A 20,619-nucleotide genomic window follows, 5' to 3' on the forward strand; every position below is an offset into this window, starting at 1 on the left:
CACGTCGTGGGGGGGGGGGGGGGGGGCGGATCTTGCGGCACATTTCAGGCCGGTGTGGATTGGGCTTGGGTTTGTTTCTTTCTCCCAGTCCCTTCTCCAAAATTCAAAGTCTCAACACCGTAGGCACAAATTTATATCTTCCCAAGGCAAGCAAGTGAATCCTCTGTTCTGCAAACATTCTGCAGGGCAGGCAGGAGAGGCTGCAACCAGATGGCAGACAGGGGCCCTCTGGGCTCACTTGGAGTATTGGCCCCTTCTGCAGCCGAGGCCACTGGATTTAGGTTTGCCACCCTTGAGGCATGCTGGGGCTCGGAGGTCACAGCTTAGGCTCTACCTGCCTCCAACTTCATCGCTCACCATCCTCTGCTCTCCTAGCCCTGCCCAGCCTGGCTCAGGGCCCCCTGGTGAACCTTTCAAAGGACCTAGGCCTTCTGAGTGGACAGCCATCTCTGAGGTTGCTGTTGGGCCTGTCTTCAGACACCTCCCAAATGCACTTTCTGAGGAAGGAGGTCTCTGAGGGTGACAGTGTAGTCCATCTCCATCCCATCCTGGCTCTACTTCCACAAGACACCCCCCCATACGGCTGCAGTTGTGGAGAGGATGACAGTGGGACCCACAGGACTCAGCACACATCCTGGCAGGGACGAGAGAGACAAAGGCAACCTGGGGGAAGGGACTCCTAGGTGTGAGAACTTGGTCCTGGGCTGTTTACAGCTCCCCAACTTGCTCTTCTGCCTGCCCAACACCACCCAAGGAATGCACGTCCTTCCTGGACTTTAAATGTCTTCATGAGTCCAACAGGCTGCCCAGAGTAGATTCAGCAATCAAGCCCAGGATTGGAGGGAGGGGCAGGCAAAGTGTGGGTCCCAGAACTGACGGTGGCTGGAAGCCTTCCAGGGCTCAAGGTTCAGCTGGACGGCTGTGGAAGGCAGAGAGCTGTCCCCAGGGAAGAGCAGTGAGCACAGGCCTTCCCACCCCCTGCTGGCTGCCCACCCTTAACATGTCCTGGAAAACCACACGCAGATTCTTCTACATGCTGAGGCTGCAGCCATTACTACACTCAATTAAGGAGGAAGAGGAGCCCAGTCATTCTTAATCAAATAGAAGAGTTTGTAGGTCAGGCGGCTACCCCAGGGCCTGAAGGGGGCTGTGGGCAGATGGCTGGGACCAGGGGTGGAGGGGCTTCCATTTGCTTTGCCTGTAAGTGTTGTGGGAAATACTGCCCACCCTGGCCCGTGGGAACAGAGAATCATCCTGGGTGGGCTCAGTTCAGAATGCCAGCTGCTCCCAGCCCCGGTCCCCTGATGAAGAGCCCCTGGGAAAAAGAAGTGTAAGGATACCCACCCCCCACTTTCCTGTCACCACTGCCTGGGCTTGTCTCCATGCCGACTTCAGCTTCCAGGAGCTGAGACAAGGTGTGAGCTGAGCTTGAGAGCTGGGGTTGCTCACTGGCTGAATGCCTCATGTGAGGCCCAGCATAGAGGCAGGACCCTTGGGGGCAGCCACTCCTCCCTGCACCTCCTTCCCTCCTCCCAGAGCCCCCTGCAGCATGGTCTTCCAGATGGGGTCCTGTGCATGGCAGGAGCTGGGGACACCTGCCTGGGATGGAGGTTGACTATGAAAATCATCTCAGTCTGCAGTAACCCTGGGGCCTGTAGTCATTGCCCAGGGAAGGTATCCAGCCCCTTTCTCTGCCCTCAGAAGACCAAGAGAAGGTCCCAAGACCCAGAGTTGTCCTCCAGGTGCTGGTGTCCACACCCAGTCTTTCAGACTTCCCCTCCTTGTGGCCAGATCCTCTTTGCTCCCAGAAGCTTCCTGGGCTGGGCTGACCTCTCCCACCAGGGCCCACAGGGCTTACTTGTTGTAGAGGACGATGTCAGGCCGCCAGATGAGCTCAGAGGGGATTCGGATGGAAGTGACATTCTCATAGTCACCAGGGTCCCAGCGCAGCTTATAGTCATGCCACTCCTGGGTGAGAATGGAGAGTCATGTGTGAGGGGGGCATGGGGTGGAGGGCAGGGCAGGGCAGCCCTCCCCACTCACCTGCTTCACCCACACATTTGTTGTCATCATCTGGTTCTTCTCGTCCTAGGACACAAGAGAGAAAGGAATTTCAGGTACCCTCTCAGTGACAGACATGTCTGTGCGCCAATCTCCCTACCCACAGCCACAAGTACAGAGGGACCAGGCCTAACTTCAGAAGGAAGGGAATGCCTCATCCCTGAAGGAAACCCAGTCTGGGATGGCAGCCTGAGGGGAACCTAGGGACAGGAGACAATGGCCATGGACCCTCTCCAGAAAGATACTGGGAACCAGCTCAGCTCCACCTGGACCCCAGGCTGCTTTTAGGCTGAGCATCATCCCCAGAACACAGAAAGTCATGCCTACCCACATCACACATGTTTCTTCCTCAGTGAGGCCTGGGGCAGTCCCTCTGCAGACCCACCCCATGTGCTGCTGCTCCTGTGGCCATCAAAGCCACTGGCCAGGAAGACCTTGTCCAAACTATCCTCCAGCACTAGGGTACATATCACAGGGAGAAACTGATGGCTCCACCTCAAGGTCATCATGTGATAATCAGCCCAGATGAGAAGGCCTGGGCCATACACTGCCCTGTGAGATTTCTGGCAGCTACTTCCCCAATCTACCCACCCTCCCCTCTGCCTTTGTTTCTCCTCTGTGCCATGGAAATGGGCCCATCTGAGACCTGTGCTCTGGGTGGTCAGTTCCCAGGACAGTCTGGACCCTGTGGAAAACAGCAAGGCCTGGTGCAGGAGCAGGGGTCTTTGGGGGACAGAAGCCCCTCAGTGTCCTCACGTACCCTCTACAGGTGATGAACGGTGACTCAGGAAGCCATAGCCACACTCTGCCCACTTAGCACCCATGGGAGCTGGGACTTCATGTCCATAGTGTGGGGAGCAGCACTTTGGGTTTCCTAGATAGCCTGAAGGTCTAATATTGCAACATTTGGTGCTGGGCAGTGTGTTGGGCAAGATGAGCTTCCCACTTTTGGTGGCCAGCCTTTTCCCTCAGAGGCCCCAGGATGACAAACAGACTTTTCTGGCAATCTAGCCAAGGAGACCCCAGGACATCCAGCAAGAAAATGCCTTGCCCAGAGGAAGGTGGGTAAGGAGGAGGCTTCTGCTTCACAAAACCATCACTGGTTGGCAAGTAGGGGGTGCATCCCCTGAACACCCAGTTCCAGCCCTGAGTCCTCTCTGGTAGAATTACCCAGGAGGTCACCCAGCTGCCTGAGTGAGTCCACTCCCTGGCAGAACACCAAGAAGAGGGTGGGATGAAGAGCACAGCACGTAGCCAGCATGAGGTAGCCTCATCAACCTCATCTCCACACGACCCTGACCCATGCAGAAGAGAAGGTTGCTTCTTTCATCCCATGGGCCTCCAGGGTTCTCAGAGTAAGCCTCACCACGGCTGGGCTGGGCCCCAGCATCCCTCCTAGTTCCATATGACCATCACTCCCCAGGTGCCCTTGGAGCCAGCAGACATGTCACAGAGCTCTGCAGCACATTTCACAAGGATTCAGCATCAGGTTAGGAAACCACTGGGGATTCAGCAGCCTTCTCTGCAGCTGATGCTGGGGTGTGAACTCACACACAGCATGCAGTCCCCCTCCTGGATACAGAGCCTAGAGAGGAAGTTTGCAGTAGATATAGGAACTCACAAAGGGGGCAGGCCAGGCATGGGTGGGAGCACCTGGATCCAAGCCCCTGGTGGGATAAGATAGAGCAGGCCAGACACAAGGCAGTCCTTTCTACCCACAAATGCAGCCATGAACCTCCAGCCAGGGCCAGGGACTGTCTGTGTGCATGTGTGTGCATGTTCGCATATGGCCCTAGCCAGCTTAGGGCAGAGGTCAGGATTGGATGTACTTCCTCATGGAAATCTTGATTCCTGGTGTGCTCTGAGCCTTAATGTCTCCTAGGGCAGAGGGGCAGCATCAGATTGAACCTGACAGGCTCAGACAGGCCTGGTGGTAGCAGACTCAGAGCCTTGAGTTGCGGCAAACAGTCACCTCTGCCAGCCACCACTTTGTAATCATGTTTGCAAACCTCAGCAGGGTTGAGGGGCTCATACATCTCGCACTGTCCTTTTCGTGGGCCCCAGCCAAGGACGCTTCGGGAACCATTTGAGGGCCAAATGCCAGACCTTCTGAGAGTGGAGGTCTGAGTGGCTCCAGATAGGGCCTCCTGGCAAGGGTCTCTGTGTCCAATCCCACGCATGCTGGAGCCCTGAAATTCTGCTGACTCTGTCCAAGATGGCTGTTCTCAGCTCACTTTGGGCAAGCACATGGAGGATCACCCAACATACATAGTGCCAGCCTAGAGCCAGCACCTCACCTTGTAGCATTTGGTGCCTTTCAGGTGTGGGGTGGGCTTTCGGGACACCAAAGGCCCTGTGAAGACAGCTTTCTCTCTCCATCCTAAACCTAGCAAGATGGCTGAGTCCCAGTGTGGAAAACCCAAGTCTGCCAAATCAGATAGCCTTTAACCTCCCCACCGGTAAGGCTACACCTGTCTACCTCCATCTCTCCAACCAAAACAAAGCCTATAGTAAACCCCTGTATGATGCGCAGAGCCTTGGCTGGTGCTGAAATACCAATCCCCGGCTAGCTGGTCCTAGTCCATATGGAACAGCTGAGCCTGGCTGGGAAAGACTGGGCTCAAACAGTGTCTCAGCCTCACACACCACCAGCCTCCTGCAGCACACTTCCCTGTGCCGGGACCTTGCCTCTGGTGCTCCTTTCAGGGTTCCTCGGGCCCCAGCCCATGTGGCAGGAGCTGCTGCCTGACTCACATATGTCCTCCCAGCAGCCTCCTCTGGAAACAGCCTGAAGTCAGTGTGCCACTAGGGCACCACAGTCCCACCTGAAGGGTGCCACAACCAAAGCCCCCATAGCCCAGATGTCGAAGAGTAGAGCACTGGTCCTCTTCTACCCATAGGGATCTTTTCTGTTCTTTGCTCCCAAAGGTGCCCTGCTCACTTTAGGAAACCCCACCACTAGCTTTCCTATGTGCAAGGCTGGAGCTGGACCACCAATCCCACCTCCTTTCCCCAGTGATGAGCACCTGCCCAGGCTCAGGAAGTCATTTTGCTGCCAGCCTTGGCCAGACACAGCCACATGAGCCTCAGGATGGTGCCCCCTGCTGGGTGACCCAGTTGTCCTATGTGATGCTAGGCCATACCTACCACATCAATGAGCTGGGCAATGGATAGGCCGAAGCGGACGAGGACCACGTCTGAGATGTTGGCTACTGGTCGAGACCACTTGTTGTAGCCAGAGAAGAGTCTCTTTAGAAGCCGCTCCTCCGCATGGGCCCGGGTCTCCAAGTGACCGTTAGCTGCTGGGGGGACAGGAGGTTCAGGGGCAGGTAACCATAGAGGCTGCCCCTCCAGCCCCATGTCAGGCCACATTCTATCACAGTCCTTCCTTCTGATTCTTCACATGCATCACTTTCCACCTCAGAACCCAAGGGCACACTGCCACATGGGGAGCGGCATGCTCTGCCCTACCTCATACCTTGTTTTGACCCCCTCTCCTCAGAGAATCCTTCCCAGGTACCTCAAGCTAGGTCAAGCCCTCCTGCACCTCACCAGGAAACCAGACAACTGACACAATGAACACCAATTTGGAGACATCTCCCCTACAGACTTTGAAGTGTTCTATCTCTGGTGATCAGCAGAGACAAAGGACGCAAACTGACAGCGGTGTGGGGAGGGGAGCAGTAAGTGCAGGGAGTAGGGAGCAGCCAGGGTAAGGAGATGAAAGAAAGAGAACTGGACTCTGACTCAGAGCAGCTTCCCAGGGCTTCGGGGACCCCAAGCCACCATCCAGGGGAGCACTTCCTCCTGCCTGCCAATGCAAAGCCCATCTGGACAATGAGTGCAGACCCTCAGCACCACCAGCGCCGGTGTTCACCGACAGACACAGGACTCCCTGGATGTGCCCCACACTGCTGCCTGGGGGGGAGGGGAGTCCTTCATTCAGCCAGCCACCAGCCCACCTATGTCCTCTCCACTGTCCTCCCACGTGGTTTGGGGGCCTCCCTGCCTTCATTTGCTGGGTTGCTGCATCAAGGAGGGGGTTGGGAAGAGGAAGGGGAGCTTCTGCTGTTTGCTGGCTCCTGTTCACTTGAGAGCCACAGGAGCCCTTCGGGCAGGGACAGTCCTGGATCTGGGCTCTCCAGACCGTACCCACAACCCCCTCCCTCAACTTCATCCTTCCTGGTACCTTGGACCATCAGCAAGCCACAGCCCCACTGCTCAATGGGAAGGCCCGGGGTTAAATCGCTGCAGGAAGCCCCTGCATGGGTAGGGTGCAAGGCGGCTGCTAGAAGGATAGGAGGTGGAGGAAGCACCGGGAGCTGAAAGGGTGATGTGGGAGCTCCAGGGGCAGAGGCAGATCCCTGAAACTGGGAGCAGGCATGGGAGTCTGCTGGGAGGTTTGGCAGGATGCATCCCCCAAGATGGGCTCCCCTTCCCTCCAAGTTGGAGGTTCTGGTTCCAAGCCCGCACGTCCCCACTCAAATCCCGTCTCCCGGCACTTGGCATCTGATTTCTCCCTCACTGGCTTAGCCGGCGCCGCAGGATGGTCGGAGCCTGTCTTGGGTGCGGGAGTCTCTGTGACTACCCCATTGCGCGCACCCGCGGCTTTGGCACCGCGGCTGGGGCCTCCTTTCCTCTGGCTCCCGGATTCTGGATGTCAAGACCCGGGTGATAGAGGCTCAGTTCAGTGCCTCGAAACTTACCGGGCAAGAGGCCGGCTCCTAAGAGCAGTAGTAGCGGCGGCAGCGGCGGCAGCGGCGGCAGCGGCGGCGCCCCGGGGCCCCCGAGCTCCATGGCGCACCGAGCGGGTTCTAGCCGCGGGCCACTCCCGGCAGCGCCGCGCCTCCGCTCCGAGACCCGCGCGCTCCCAACTTCATGCCCCGCACCGCAGCCGCGCGTCTCCCGCCTGGCTCGGCAGCTCGTCCCTTGCGGGGCGGGAACGTGAGGTTGTGAGCTCCGCGGCGTGGCCCCGCCTGGACCTGCCGCCTCCAGCCGGAGGCTGGAGAGGAGGAGAAGGCGGATGTAGGAGGGAGGAGGGGGCGGACCGACCCCAAAAGGGACGTGGAGGCCGCGCTCCACCCGGCGCGGGCAAAGTTTCCTGGTTCTCCCGAGGCTCGGGATGTGCCGTATGGAACTGGGAAGCTGGTGGCCACACCGTATGACTGGACGATCCCAGCACTGACCCGACACGCGCCCCTCGACCCTCGTCTACGGCTCTCGCCCTGTCGCCAGCCTGAAAGGTGGGGGCTCGCATTCGGAGGATGTATGCTAAGGGCGCCCGGCTGGGCTCTGGCTAACTTCATCACCACACCCCGCCTTAGCGCGAATGTTTAGAGTTCGGAAATCACTGTCTCTTGTCTCCTTCCCCAGCCCGAAATGGACGAAAGAGCCCACTCATTCCCTATCAGCCTGCAGCCCATCTCCCGCCCATCTCCTGCCCCTCAAGCCCAGAAAACATCCTGTGATCCCGGTCCCGGCGCGCTGCCCTCCTAGGGAGAGAACAACCTGGTTCCCTGGCCCCTGAGTCGCGGGGGTGGGGGTGGGGGTCCTGGGACCAGGATCCACTGTTATCACTTCTGGGTATACAGATGACCCAGCTAGTCCGGTGAACTGAGCTGGTGTGAACTGAGCTCCCCGTCCCAGTTCTGTGAGCAGCCAGAGACTGGTCACAAATAACAGTACCACCTCCAAAGGCCAGATGTGGCCCAACGGTGTTCTGTCCCAGAAGATGGAGACACTCTTGAAGTTGGGGCAGGAATAAGCTGTCCCTGTCCCTGCGGCACACACCCCTCTGTTCCAGGTCGTGGTGGCTCTGGAACAGACTTGCTCTGCCGTCCCCATGACTCCCCCACCCTGCCCAGGTATACCTTCCACGGCCCAGCACCTACTTCTGCTCCTGTCCTCCCCCTGGTCTCTCCACCCTGCCCCCTTCCTCCTGCTGCAGTAGTGTTTCCTGCTTTCCCGCCCTCTGGCCTGTGTTGACCAGGTATGCCTCGGACACCTGGACCTTCAGGATCCTTTTGTATGCACAGGGCCTTCAGTAAGGGCTTCCAAAATGCTCACCTCCTGGCAGGCCAACGCACCAGCAGCCATTGCTTCCTTGAGGTGCCTTTCCAGATGCTGGCTCCAGCAGCGAGATTGTGTAGACAAGCTGGACTCCCACAGTACACCCAAAGACCAATGCTCACCTCATCTCTGTCTGATGTAAGAGGAAATGGATGCAGGAAGATTAAGTAACTTGCCAAATGTCGCACATCAAATAGTGGGATTCCAACACAGGCCATTGAGCTTCAGGGTCTGCTCCCTGGCCTCCGCCTCAGGTGGAACATCTCCAGGGGTTGCCCACCCCTATCTTTCTGGAGTCTTTCTGGAACCATGAGAAACCTGGCTCCCCAATATCTCCACGGGACTATTGCCTCTTTTGGTACCTACTTAGCTCGTCTTCACCAACCCAGTTCCCCAAGGAGGTAGACCCTGGTTTGCTCTTCATATGGTCATTAACCTCATCTGTCTAAGAGCTGAGCGTTCCCAAGCAGTCTGCAGGCTTGGACCGATAACTACCTGTGGTAAGCACTGTCTGTGGGGCAGAGAGCAACCCTGTGCTAAGCCTGGCATGTTGGACCCTTAGAGAACTAGGGAAGGCAAAGCTGATGGCACCTAGTGGGAAAGCTGCTGCTGGGTCTACGGCCATGTTGTGACACCCCTGCTTCATACCATCATGGAGCAAAAGCAGTACCTTATGTGACAGTGAGCAGAACAAAACCTGTTCTTTTATTACCAGAGGCCAAAGCTAGGTGCACTCCAGAGGCTGAGGTAGGATCGCCATGAGTTCAAGGCCAGTCTAGTGTAGATAGTGAGTTTCAGGCCAGTATGGACTACACAGTAAGACATACATACATATCATAAGGAAAAGTCTCTTCTGGCCACTGTGCGACTCTGTGATTAGGGGCTGTCATTCTGACCCGGCCATGGACTAGTGCTCTACTGACTGAATGACCCGCACTTTGCCTCCCAGGTTCAGGATGAGGGCCCTGTACCCCACCCCACTGCAAACCGAAACTTCCTTTGGAGCAAGGTTGCTTTCCTCCCTCCCATCCTACGTCCAACCTATACTTTCATCCTTTGGCTGCCTTGAAGTTTGGCTTCCTTTGAATGTTGTCCTGGAGTCAGAGGGTTAGAGGAGTGTTGAGCTGGAAGAACCCTCAGAGGCTCTCTGAAGGAGGCACATAGGAGCACAGCATGTGCTGTGGCTCATAACAGGGGGATTTGTTTAGAGTACAGGCTCAGCACTCTCTCTAAGACTTTTGGTGAAACTTCAGATCTGTGAATTCTCCCAGCAGTCTCCAGACAACTCAAATGCCGGAGCCTCAAACCACATCTGAGCTGGAGCATGGCATATATTGGAGTGTGGTTCAGGACAAAGAGAACCAAGAGTTTGGGGGGTAGTTCGGCTCCATCACCTGTTCCCTTTGCTTTTTCTAGTGAGACCGATTTTGTGCCAAGCTTCCCAGGTTGAGTAGTCTGTGACCATGTCTCTCATTAGCAGTCAGTCTCTGCTGGGGTGAGAGACCAAGTTGGAGTCAGCTCCACCCTCAGGACACTGCTGACACAGCCCTGTGGGCAGCATGCACCAACTCACATCTGCCTGGTTGGTTGACTTTCCCTGTGGATTTGATAATGCAGCAGATTAATCAGTCTCCCTCATTAATTTGTAGGGCCCCTCCTACCCCACCTGCTGGCTGGAAAGCACTGCTGGGGACCTGGGAATCATGGCACTGAATGAGGCTCTTATCACAGGCCCCAGGGGGGCCAGTTTATAAGCCCATAGACACTCTGGGCAGAAGGCTGGGGTGACCCTGAGGCAAGGGCCTTTTGTTCCTGAGGGGGCAGAGGAGCAGGCCCTTGTATATGCTTCCCCAGCCATGTCACAGCCCTTTCCAGGATGCTGATACCCAACTGGACAGTAGTTACTGCAGATATGGGCCTCTGAGGGGACTGCCCCTCCCTCTCTCTGCCCTCTCCACCCTCTACCCTGTCCCAAGGACATTTCCATGGTAACCATCTGCTGGTATAAACAGGGATTCATATTAGACTGTGTCTGCTACACCCAGCCTCTATCCCACAAGGACGAGAGTCCAGGTGGGATGTTGTGAGCCTCACACACAGGCAGGACTGTTAGTGGGGCTAGGCATGTGTGTTGAATGCAGATGGAGGAATGAACACATGAAAGAGAAAGGGAGGAAGGGAAAGAGGGAAGAAGAGAGAAATGGTGGGACGGAACACCTGTCAAAGGTCCAGGGCCCTGTTCTGCAGCATCCAACCCTAACCCTGGACCAGGCTCAAGCAGGCAGAGAAAATTTGTGATGGGGATGGTCAAGGCTCAGGGGTGTTGGCTGAAGTGAGCAGCGGGGTGTGGGGAGGGGACCCAAAGCCAAGTCTGGCCAGGCAGGAGCAGAGATATTGGGACCTGGAGGGCTCAGAGTGTCCACTCTCACCCCCCCTCCTCACCAATGAGTGGTCACAAGTCCATGGTGTAGTCTTACTGGGCCTGGCTAGGCCTCCTACCCTCCTCTGAGCAAAAGTCATCCTGCCCTCTGGATGCCCCAAGTTCTGTTCTTAGACCAAGACACCAGCAATTGCTCCAAGTTCTAGTCATGCCCTGAAACAGAGGGGGCAGGTCATAGGCTGGGCTTGGTGCCACGGTGGCAGCTCCAGGCCTGGGAATCCTTTGACACCCTGCAGTCTGGCTCAGGAGTAGGTGGGTAAGAGGACATGTTTTCCAGCAGCTCTAACAGGTATTCTTTCTGCCAGGACACTGGCTAGAACCTGAAAGCCATGCTCCTTGTTTCAGGAGCCCAAGGACCTCCTCCCTCACCTGATTTCCTGTTGGTGGCTCCTTTTTGCCAATGGGCTATTGATCTGCAGGGCCCCAGGGCAGTTAGTACTCTGCCCACCCCCCTACACTGGCACCTCTGCACTCAATAATTGTCTATAAACACTCTAAGGAGAGCTCCAGCTTCAGGGAGCACTGGAGTGATAAATGAGAGTGATCTCCCCGCTGGCTCCAAGTCTTGCTGTTGGCCCAGGGACAATGCAGTGGATGGCAGCCAGAGCTGATTTAAAACCCCTCTGCCACTCTTGCTTAGTGACCTCAGGTAAGTCATTCATCTCCCTGAGACCAGGTTTCCTCAGTTGTTGAATGGAATGGTGATGGTCCTATGTCATTAGTGCTGTGGGGAAGGTAGTGAGGGCCAGGCTTCTGGTACCTGGCATGCTTAGCACTTGAATCATCCTGGAAATTTTGTGTTCTCAGGGAAAGATCCCAGTGCTTCTGTCCATGGGCCACACCCCAAGGACCTTCAGAGTCCAGAAGTGGAATCCGTGGCACAGACCAGGTAATGGCACAACCCAGAGGGGTGGTCCCTGTCACCTGGCCTGTACCTCCTCACATATGGGCCCAGGGCTGAGGAGCATCATCCATAACCCACTTCAGGGGTGACAGTCCCACTCAGTCTCTGCCCCTGGCAACCAGAGCCCAGGTTTCTCAACACCTATTGATTCCCAGTCCTGGGATACAGTCTGGGTCCCAAAGTTGGCCGTGAGGCAAGTGGTAAGTCTCAGGCTTTTCGAGAACTTTGTCCTGAAAGACCAGAGACATAGAAAAGTCCTTTGTCCCTGCCAGCTGGCTGCCTGGGAATGATTTCCAACTGGAGCTCCTCAGAAGCTACCTCTGTGCAGGATGGATGCAGCTCCAGCCCAGAGGGATGCAGACCAGAGGACAAGAGGCCCTAGCCACAGTTTCCCTACAGAGGATGCGGGGGAGGGGCAGCTTCTGAATCTCTCTGTGCCTGGCAGCTGCTTGGCCAGGGATTAAGTGACCCTCCCAGAAGGATCTGAGGTCCTTCCTGTAAATTCTCCTTCTTTACCTTCCAGTCACCTTGTCCTCTCATTCCTCCAAGCCCTGCCGGGTGGAGAAGAAACTCCTGTGGTCCCATGTGGAGCTGGTGCCCTGAGATCCCTGAGGAGCCACTGGGAGCACCATGTCTGGAGTCCCTTCAAGGCTCATGAGGACCAAGCCTTGGCAAGTTCCAGGGCAGGCCTGGCTCCTATTTGGATTTTATCATATAGCCTTGTGACCCCATAGTCTGTAATCCCACACCATGGGAGTCTTCCTATGAGTACTTGTAAGAGACAGTATGCGCATTCTGGGACTGCAGTCCTGAGAATTTTGTGGGTATCTGGCTCCCCTGCCACACTCTGAGCCTCTCCTAGCACAGGTGTGGGCAAAAGCCACTGCCAGTGGCTGTTAGGGCAGGGCTCTCTTACTCAGACCAGAGATTGGCCACTGGCCCAGGAAGCCCTGGGCCACGATCTTCCCTGGGAGGAGAGGTCTGCTAGGGTTGGAGCCAGGATTGGACCCTTGGAAACTGCTAACAGGTATAGGGGAGACTCGGGCCCTGCTTGTGGGTCAGCGCAGGGAACACCTGCTCCTCCAGTGTCTGGGCAGAGCCATGCTTCCACCCCTCAGCACAGATATCTCAGGACCCTGGACAAGTTCTCAGCTCAGCCTCTGCACAATGAATTGGGGGTACACCTCACTGCTAAAGCTTTGAGAGCAGGAGGACCTAACCAAGGGGAGATGCTGTGGCTATTGGAAGCTGTTCCTTGAAGAACATGGGGTAAGAGTCAGAGCATGGCCCCAGATCCCTTCCCCACCCTCAGCCTCCTGAGATCACCACAATTTATCACAGACTCCCTGGAGACCAGCACAGCTCCTATAAGTCATACAGATAGATTGAACTTTTATGCTGGACCCTTCAGGCCAGTTTCCTGGGGATCCATATCCCGTATACAGCCTGGAAGAGGCACCAGTGTAGGGTCCTCATCATGGGCATCAGACCTGCCAGGCTACACAGACTAGACAAGGGACCCACATGGCCACCTGGCTCCTGTAGGGTTCAAGTATGTGTGGGTCAGTCCGGGGTCAGAGCTCCCTGAGTCTCAGTGGTGAGCAGAGGAAGAGGCCCTGGGCAGGTCCTAGCCTCTCTACCAAAGCCGTGGGATGACTGCAGTTCAGAGGCTGACAAACAGGGAGATAAAGCACAGATAACTTCCCCGTGTGCATATATGGTGTGTGCATGCATGCACGGTATATATCTGTGCAATGTCTAGTGTGCATGGGGAATTTGTGTACATAATGGGTGTGTGCTCACACTGTGTATGCATGGGGTTTATGTGAACATGGATATATATATATATATATGTATGGGTATGTGTTTACACAGAATGTATGTTTGCATAAGACCTATATGTATATGATGTGTGTATGCACATAGGATATGTTTTCATGGGATTTATGTATACATGAGTTCATGTATGCATGGAGCATGTGTACAGGGGTGTGTGTATATGGGTGTGCATGCATGGAGTGAGTGTGCATGGGGTATGTGTGTACAGGGTGTGTGTGCACATGGATGCTTGTGTGTATAGATGTGTGTGCATGAAATGTGTGTGCCTGGGGTGTGCATGCATGGAGTGTGTGCCTGTTATGTGTATATGCCTGGGATGTGGGGGGTGTTGGCATGGGTATATGTGTACAGGGTGTGTGCATGTGGGGAATGTATGTTTGTGGGATGTGTGTGCCTGGGGTGAGTACGCACGGGGTGTGCATGCATTAGGTGAGTGGGCATGGGTATCTTTGCATGGAGTATGTGTGTACATGGTGTGTGTGCATGGGGCATGTGTGCATGGGGGTTGTACACAGGGGGGTGTTCTTAGTATGTATACATGTGGTATGTGTATGCATGGGTGTATGTATGCATAGGGATGTATGCATAGGGTGTGTGTGCGTGGTGTATATATGCATGGGTTATTGTGTACACAGGGTGTGTGGAGTATGTGTGGTTTGTACATACATGGTGTGTGTGTGCATGGGGTAAGTGTGCATGGTATTTGTACATGGAGTGTGTGCATATTAAGTGTGTGTATGGTGTGTTTACATGGTTTATATGTGTGTACATGGGGTATTTGTGCACAGTGCGTGTTATAGTCCTACAACTGTGTTTCCTAACCCTTGTCACCCAATAAATTTGCCCTATCCTGTGACCCTAGGAACCAGCCTTTGCTCACTTTACCCCCGTTTTCTTGGTGGAACCCTGCAGGAAGGGTTAGCCCGCATGTTCAGCTTCCATCTCCGTACCCTCTCTCCCTAGATCAGGGTTAGCCCGCATGTTCAGCTTCCATCTCCGTACCTTCTCTCCCTAGATCAGGGTTAGCCCGCATGTTCAGCTTCCATCTCCGTACCTTCTCTCCCTAGATCAGGGTTAGCCCGCATGTTCAGCTTCCATCTCCGTACCTTCTCTCCCTAGATCAGGGTTAGCCCACATGTTCAGCTTCGGGACCTTCTCTCCTTGGATCTGAGTGGGGCACTCACACTGCAGCCTTTCCAGCCCAAGGTCACAGAGACTCAGGTTTCCAGTTCAGGACCTCCTTATAAAGGAGACATTTTCTTTACAAGGCAACTGAGAAGGGAGGCAGGGTGTCAGGGCTCTGTTCTCACCTCTGATGCCCTTGGGTGTCCTTGAGCATCTCGGCACTCACAGCCTATGATCCAGGGACCTCCTGCACCATCAGCAAGTTGAGGGGCACTGCTAGTTGAGCTCAGCCACAAGGGAGGCTCCAACTCACTGGACTCTTTCTTTACCCAGTGCTTCTCTCTAGTCCCTAGAGCAGAGCCTTGCTTCAATCCCTTTTTCTGGCCCCCTCCCTGACCCACTCATGCACCTTCCTCCCCACTGTCCCTAAGTACTGTCCAGGCTACAGCACAGTGGACACCATTAGTAAGGAGGCAAGTGTCCCCTCTGTGTCATGTACAGACCCACTTTGGGTCTACCCAGGCTAGAGGAGACTGCAGTAGGGAGGCGTTAGGGTGCTAGGGGCTCTTGCTGTTAAGCTGAAGTGTCCCGCTACTGAGGGAACAGATACCTGTGGAGGCATCTGATCCATTCTAAGTAGCAAGTGTTCAGGGGAGACATACCTCTCATGGGATTGGATACCAGCTTTCCCACAAGGCAGGAGGGACAAAGCTGGATTTGACACTTCTAGGTACTCAAGGACAGTATCCAGAACCTTTCCTATGGTGAGGGAGACTACTTGTCGGGTCCTGGGCTCTAGGTGGCGTGAACAGGGAAGTGGGCCTATCTTAGCAACAGCCCCAGAAGTCCAAGTTGAAGAGGAACCTGAGCGATGGGGGAGCCCCAGGGAGCGAGGGGAGAGCACTGGGTGACTGATATGTTCCCAAACCGGGTCTCAAATCCACAGACGGGGAGGTTCAGTTAGGCTTTCAGGTTCCTTCTCCACAAGAATGGGATGCTGGACCGTTAGCTATGCACAGGAAGGGGGAGCCAGGCCTAAAGGAGGAGCCAGGCTTAAGAGGAGGAGCTTAAGGAAGAACCAGACCTTAGAGGAGGAGTCTTTGGGAGGAGTCAGGCCTGCTGGGGAGGAGACTTTGGGAGGACCACTGAAACTTACTGACTAGGACCCAGCTGCATGCCTCTGAGTAAACATGGTCTTGCACCTCCCTAGTCCAGCTGACTTCCAGGACATTTCAGTGTCATCGTACCAGCGGGGTGGGGTGAGACTCCCCCTGCCCTGGATTTCTGAGCCATTTCAATAGAGCTGTGATAAAAGGGTCATTTGCAGCAGGGGAACACTTTCTCCCCTCAATTTCTGAAATGTTCTAGCATTTATCATACCAGATGGATTGCCACATACATCTGGAGTGCCATTATTGTTCTGTTTCTTCTATGATATCAGAGCCAAGGTCATTGGATCAGGGAGAGGGACTTGGGCTTCCTGAGTCCAGGCCCCCTACCCAACCTCCTACACCACAGCCTCTGGACGCCTGATTTCCCAGACCTGGGGCAACAATGCCTTGGCAGCATCTCAGATCTCAAGCTGTCATCCTTCTCCCCCCGGCCCCGCCCTCCACACCCAGAGAAGCCTTGTCCTCCTGAGCTGTGCTTGGATAGTGTCTACCCAGGGGAGCACTGCACACTGCTTATTGACAAAGATACATCTACAAATAGCTCCTCATGACTTCAATCCAGAAGTGCTTGTGTCATTTCAAGCATGAGCCCGGAGCCAACTCAGTGCCTGCCAGGGCCAGCAGCTACCTGGACAAGGTGATGGCTCATGAATATTCATGGTTGAGGGTGCATCTCAGAGCCTCTCTAATTACCTCTGATTAAGTCAATGGAACTTCCCCAGCAGCTACAATTGCTTTCAGCTACCTTCTCAAAAGAGTTGTCTTCCTCCCAACAGATGGGATGGGCAGCCTCGACCTCCCTTTCTGCGCCTCTGCTGTTCTGGTGCCAGCACCTTTGTTCCAGCTCACTATCTCTCTGAAGCTCATGGCACATTCCTGCCCTGTTCTCGGGAAGCCCTGGAGCTTGTCCCAGTCCTGGTGAAGATAATTATCCTGATGTCCGTTTGCAGAGTTTAAATACGATTTCTCAGCATTGGAAGCAGGAATTTGGCTGTGGCATGTTGACAGCCTGGCACGCGTCCCCTCCTCCTCTGGCTAGGCCTCAGTTCAGACAGCCATCTCTACTGCTGATGGCTAGGAGGTTCCATCTCACTGGACCATCAACACCAGTCAGCCATGGGCATCAAACATTAGCATACAGGAACCTGCCCACTGGGGAGGCTCAGTGAACATCTCCGTGGATCTGTGTGGGCAAGAGGGGCAGCTCTTGCTGTGCTTCCTGTGCTTTCATATGGAGTTGAGGCCTGGCTGCCTGCCAGCCATGCAACCCTATAACCAGGCTCCATCTTGAGCAGGAGAGAGAAACAGAGGCTTGGGGAACTGGAACTACCAAGGAGGGGAGACACCAGCAGACTGAAAGATTGTGCTCAGCCAGGAAAGTGCACAAGCAAGGATTGAGATCTCTAAAATAATTATGAATGCCAGTGATCCCATGGCTCAGTGGACTTGTCCTTTGGTGAGGATCTTCCCCTGCCCCCAGCAGGTCTGCAGCCAAAGGCCCATACCATCCAGTGCAGGACTTCTGCCTGCCCATCCATTCAACCCAACCAACATCTGGGCATGCTGCCAGGCCCACCAGTAATAAAAGCAAAAAGACACCCTTCCTCTGTCCCAGCCCTCAGATCGGAATGACTTTTAGCATTGAGTGAGGAGACAAGTAGATCTATGACCTAACTCTGTCTTCGAGTGTCAAGACGACACTAATGCTCTGCTCTGTCTACCCTTCCACCTCTGGTCAGGTGCATGGCTAGTTCTAGAACATGCCAAGCCCCTCCCTATTCATCTGCCCTATGTGCCACAGAGTCCCTAGCACAGCTGGCTGCTTTATGGGAGGGCTGTTGCTATATCAACCTTGGTTATCCTGATTCATGACCCTGGAAGGAAATAAGAATGGGGTAGGGGTGGTGAGCAAAGTATGGCTAGCATGGGTTGTTTCCTACTGAGGACAACCCCACTCCCTCTGACCTGATGGAAGAGCCAGCTGTGGCTCAGAAGGCTTAAAAGGAGGAACACCAAATTGACTTTTTTTCTTTTTTTTTTCTTTTCTTTCTTTTTTTTTTGGGGGGGGCGTCTTTTTGAGACAGAGTCTCCCTGTAGCCCCAGCTGGCCTGGAACTCACTACATAGACCAGGCTGGCCTTGAACTCACAGAGATCTGCCTGCCTCTGCCTCCTAAAGGCGTGCGCCACCACGCCCAACCAGAAGGAGGCGCTGGAGCTGGGAGTGAGCCACTATCCCCAGGTGCCTGACCCCAATCTTCTCCCTCGGTGAAACGGCTCTGAGAGGCTTTGTGGTCTGGGCACCAGCTTCACACTGGGATTCAGCCCTGGTCTGCATCTAAACTGTGCCAGTCAGGGCTCTAGAGTAGCTCCCCACTGACATGTCTCTTGGTATAGCCCAAAAGGGCAGCAGTCCTGCCCTGAGTTCCCTACCCCATGCTGCAGCTCTCACCCGAGTGCTGAGAGTTCAGAGCAGAGGCTCTTGTGCTGCCCTCTGGCCTAGAAGGGTCATCCTGGGGGCCAGTTAAGCATGCCTGAAGGGTCGGTTTGGAGCTGCTCCTCTCTTTTTGTGATCTCTGGTTCAGCCCTCAGTTATGTCCTAGGGAAAATGGAGTGCCATCCTGACATGTGGGCAATCGACAGGCAGCAGCCTGGGTCCAGCCCCAGCATTCATCAGGTTTAGGTGCCCTGGCAGGTCCCTCCACTTCTGCAAGCCTTAGTTTCCTTAGTCCCTTAGGTAGGACAATCAATGCCTAGTGCTCAGCTGTGGAATTAAAACCCAAGACAGCGGGGGCCTTAGCACAGTGCATTTGTTTCCTGGAACTGTCCTCAGAGCCAAAGCCCCAGAGCAGCGCCTTCTTGGGAGCTAGGGACAGCAGAGAAACTACTTACGTGGGCCTGGCCTGCTGGGTAGGCCAAGGGACACTGCAGGGTTCCGAGAAACCTGTGGGCCACTCTGAGGCCTGGAATCAGGGACTCATAGAACGTGCTCTCCTTGCCTTGGGGCCAGTCCTTTTAGTTCTGGGAGGACAACAGTGCCAGGTTCACAAATGGTCACCGTATGGTGACCATATCAGAGAAGAACTGAGAGCCCAAATGCTGGGCACACTGAGTAGTTTCTCCTTCAAAGCAGAGCATGGTTCAGTCTCAGCCAGGAGCCCTTTACCAGCCCCCTAGACTCAAAGGCTGATCAATCCTCAGATACACACTTGATGAACTGTGATTGAGCACCAGGAAGAGTGTGGGGGTAGAAGAGAGGAGGGTCTCTGAGCCTAGGCAAGTTTTCAGCTATGCTGGCTGTGGCTGCTGCTGGCTCATCTCCCTCCTCCAACTCCTGTTCTCATCCAAATCCAGCTTGTGCTTTAAAACCTGCTTCCTTGAAGCTCTAGGGAGGTGGAGACTCCAGACGGATGCTGTTAATTAAGGTTCCTGCCCCTCACCTCCTGCCTAATTAACAGTAACACCCACTCTGCCCCAGCAGGCTCTCTGTCGCCTGTGGAGGCACCCTGAGGCTGCTGCACACAGGTGATTACTAGTTGGGATTCCTTCATCTCCTGTAGCTCCGGATGCACCGGATGTACCAGGAGTGCTTGGCTTGCCAGCTAGGTGGATGTAGCTCTGTGGCAGAGATGTTTCACACAGAATGATTTTAATAGGGTTCCTATGCTCCAGGCTGTGCTTGCTGGATGAGAAAAGGTAGACAAGTGGGAGGAGTCCCAAGGGCTTGTGGGAACGCCTCCCCCACATCCCAGGGTGCCCAGGGTCTAATCTTTTATCAAGGCATAAAAGGACATCAGGCCAACTTGGGCCTCAAGGATAGAACACACCTGACATTCATTCTGGAGTTCATTTACCTGGCCCTGCCTGGTATCTCGCCTCTACTGGGTAGCTCCAGGACAGGCAGTAAAGGCACTGCAGGCTCTTGCTCCAGGTGGAGGTGGTAACTTTGTTCTGCTCACAGGGCTCATCTTCAAAAGAAAGACTGCATGGTGGAGGTTCTATTTATAAAATATAAAAGAACTGTCTTGACACAGGCTGGGGAGTTTGAAACAGGCCAAGTAGCCCTGCACCCCAACATGTGCCAGCCCTATACCCTCATATTCTAGTCCTGCACCACCAGCCCTATACCCCGTCCCATACCAGTCCAGAAGCCCAGTCCTATACCCCAGCCCTGTACCCCACTCCACACCAGCCCTGAACCTCCAGCCTGGCATCCCACCCTATACTAGCCCTATACTCCCAAAGCCCCACACCCCTACTCTGTACAATCCCTGTACCCCCAGCCCTGCACCCTACCCTATACTAGCCCTATACGCCCAAAGCTCCACACCCCAACTCTGTACCAGCCTCCGCAGGGACACCAGTGTTTCCCCAGAAGCCAGGGTTCTGGGAAGCAGGTCAAACCCTACCAGCTTTGGGCCTTGTGACTCAGGAACTGGGGTTATTTTCTCAGTAACTGGTGGTAACTCAGGTTTCGTAGACCAGATGCTTTCCTACATTTCATTTTCTTGTTGTACTTACTCATTTTAATTTACTTTAATTCCATGGGTTAGACATCTATACATTTCCTTGGAAAAGATCTCCAGCAATCCCAGTAAAGGGACCACTTAGTGACTGTCAGTACTGTCAGGGTCCCTGCTCTGAAGGTAAACTGAGTGTGGACACACTGCATTCTTCTCCAGCCAGGGTGTGCATGTTTACTGTGTGTGTGTGTGTGTGTGTGTGTGTGTGTGTGTGTGTGTGTCTAAGAAAGAGAAAGACAGAGACGGGCATAGACAGAGAGAGAGGGACAGAGAAGACATACAGAGACACAGAAAGACAGAAAGTGAGACATAGAAACAGAGTAAGAAAAGAAACAGGGCCGGGCGTGGTGGTGCACACCTTTAATCCTAGCACTCGGGACGCAGAGGCAGGCGGATCTCTGTGAGTTCAAGGCCAGCCTGGTCTACATAGTGAGTTCTAGGACAGCTGGGGCTACAGGGAGACCCTGTCTCAAAAAGACCAAAATAAA

General features: G+C 54.7%; 1 protein-coding gene across 1 annotated transcript in view; it reads right to left on the bottom strand.

The window, feature by feature from the left end:
* Chrna4 (cholinergic receptor nicotinic alpha 4 subunit) overlaps positions 1-7,032 on the bottom strand; it is a 17,848-nt gene extending 10,816 nt beyond the window's left edge. The window contains exons 1-4 of the mRNA XM_008843264.2: positions 6,768-7,032; positions 5,209-5,363; positions 2,044-2,088; positions 1,859-1,968 (exon numbers count right to left, since the gene is read on the bottom strand). Coding sequence (XP_008841486.1) covers positions 1,859-1,968; positions 2,044-2,088; positions 5,209-5,363; positions 6,768-6,858 — 401 coding nt within the window. The 5' untranslated portion in view covers positions 6,859-7,032. The remainder of the gene's footprint in view (positions 1-1,858; positions 1,969-2,043; positions 2,089-5,208; positions 5,364-6,767) is intronic.
* Between the last annotated feature and the right edge of the window lie 13,587 nt (positions 7,033-20,619).

Source organism: Nannospalax galili, unplaced genomic scaffold (genome assembly GCF_000622305.1).
Source record: "Nannospalax galili isolate Female #2095 unplaced genomic scaffold, S.galili_v1.0 scaffold160, whole genome shotgun sequence".
NCBI lineage: Eukaryota > Metazoa > Chordata > Mammalia > Rodentia > Spalacidae > Nannospalax > Nannospalax galili.